The 926-nt window shown below is 40.4% G+C and overlaps 1 protein-coding gene across 1 annotated transcript in view; it reads right to left on the bottom strand.

The window, feature by feature from the left end:
- Nucleotides 1–183: 183 nt before the first annotated feature.
- Nucleotides 184–926, bottom strand: part of LOC106868000 (receptor-type tyrosine-protein phosphatase alpha) — a 34524-nt gene continuing 33781 nt past the window's right edge. Inside the window, exon 27 of the mRNA XM_014913087.2 lies at nt 184–705. Coding sequence (XP_014768573.2) covers nt 628–705 — 78 coding nt within the window. The 3' untranslated portion in view covers nt 184–627. The remainder of the gene's footprint in view (nt 706–926) is intronic.

Genomic DNA, 926 nt, shown 5'->3' on the forward strand with positions numbered 1-926 from the left:
TATATATGTATATATCATCATCATCATCATCATCGTTTAACGTCCGCTTTCCATGCTAGCATGGGTTGGACGATTTGACTGAGGACTGGTGAAACCGGATGGCAACACCAGGCTCCAGTCTGATTTGGCAGAGTTTCTACAGCTGGATGCCCTTCCTAACGCCAACCACTCATATATGTACATATGTATGTAAGTATGTATGTATGTATGTATGTATATGTGTGTGGTGAGTGTAATGTATGTGATTGTTCAGTTTTATTTCAAGATCTCTTGTCAACAGAGAAAGAGCTGGTTTCTAATCTAGCTCCGAGGCTTCTTCTTTGGAATTTCATCGTGAACAGGATATTTGTCAAAGTTTGTGTGTATAGTTGTGCATATCCATGTAGCTACATATGTAGACTCGGATGTATATACTCAGATACTAACCGTCTGGAAAGTTTTACAAATTTTTGCAGTTCCATTGATGGCTTGAATGTGTGTATATATGTGTATAAGTACGTTATGCAAACAATGATGAAAGATCAATAATGTCAGTTTTCTCTCTTGATGGTAGTAACCAACAATGATACTGAAGTGGTTCCAAAGTCTTTCAAGATATGACCGTAAGGTGGGGGAGGAGACAGTCCCTCACTTTTTCACTTCTGCATAATGAGACTCGTTACGAAGAGATGCTTTTACCGCATTCAAGCAGTATGTATACAACGTCTGAAAATAGAGAGATAAATGTATATATCAGATTATTGCTATCATATGGCATCATATGTTTGTGTGTGTGAATATATATATATGTGTGAACCGTGGTGGGTGAACCGCAGTGGGTGAACAGCAGTGGGTGAACCATGGTGGGTGAACAACGGTGGGTGAACCATGGTGGGTGAACCATGGTGGGTGAACAGTGGTGGGTGAACCATGGTGGGTGAACCATG

The sequence above is a fragment of the Octopus bimaculoides genome, chromosome 9, assembly GCF_001194135.2.
Source record: "Octopus bimaculoides isolate UCB-OBI-ISO-001 chromosome 9, ASM119413v2, whole genome shotgun sequence".
NCBI lineage: Eukaryota > Metazoa > Mollusca > Cephalopoda > Octopoda > Octopodidae > Octopus > Octopus bimaculoides.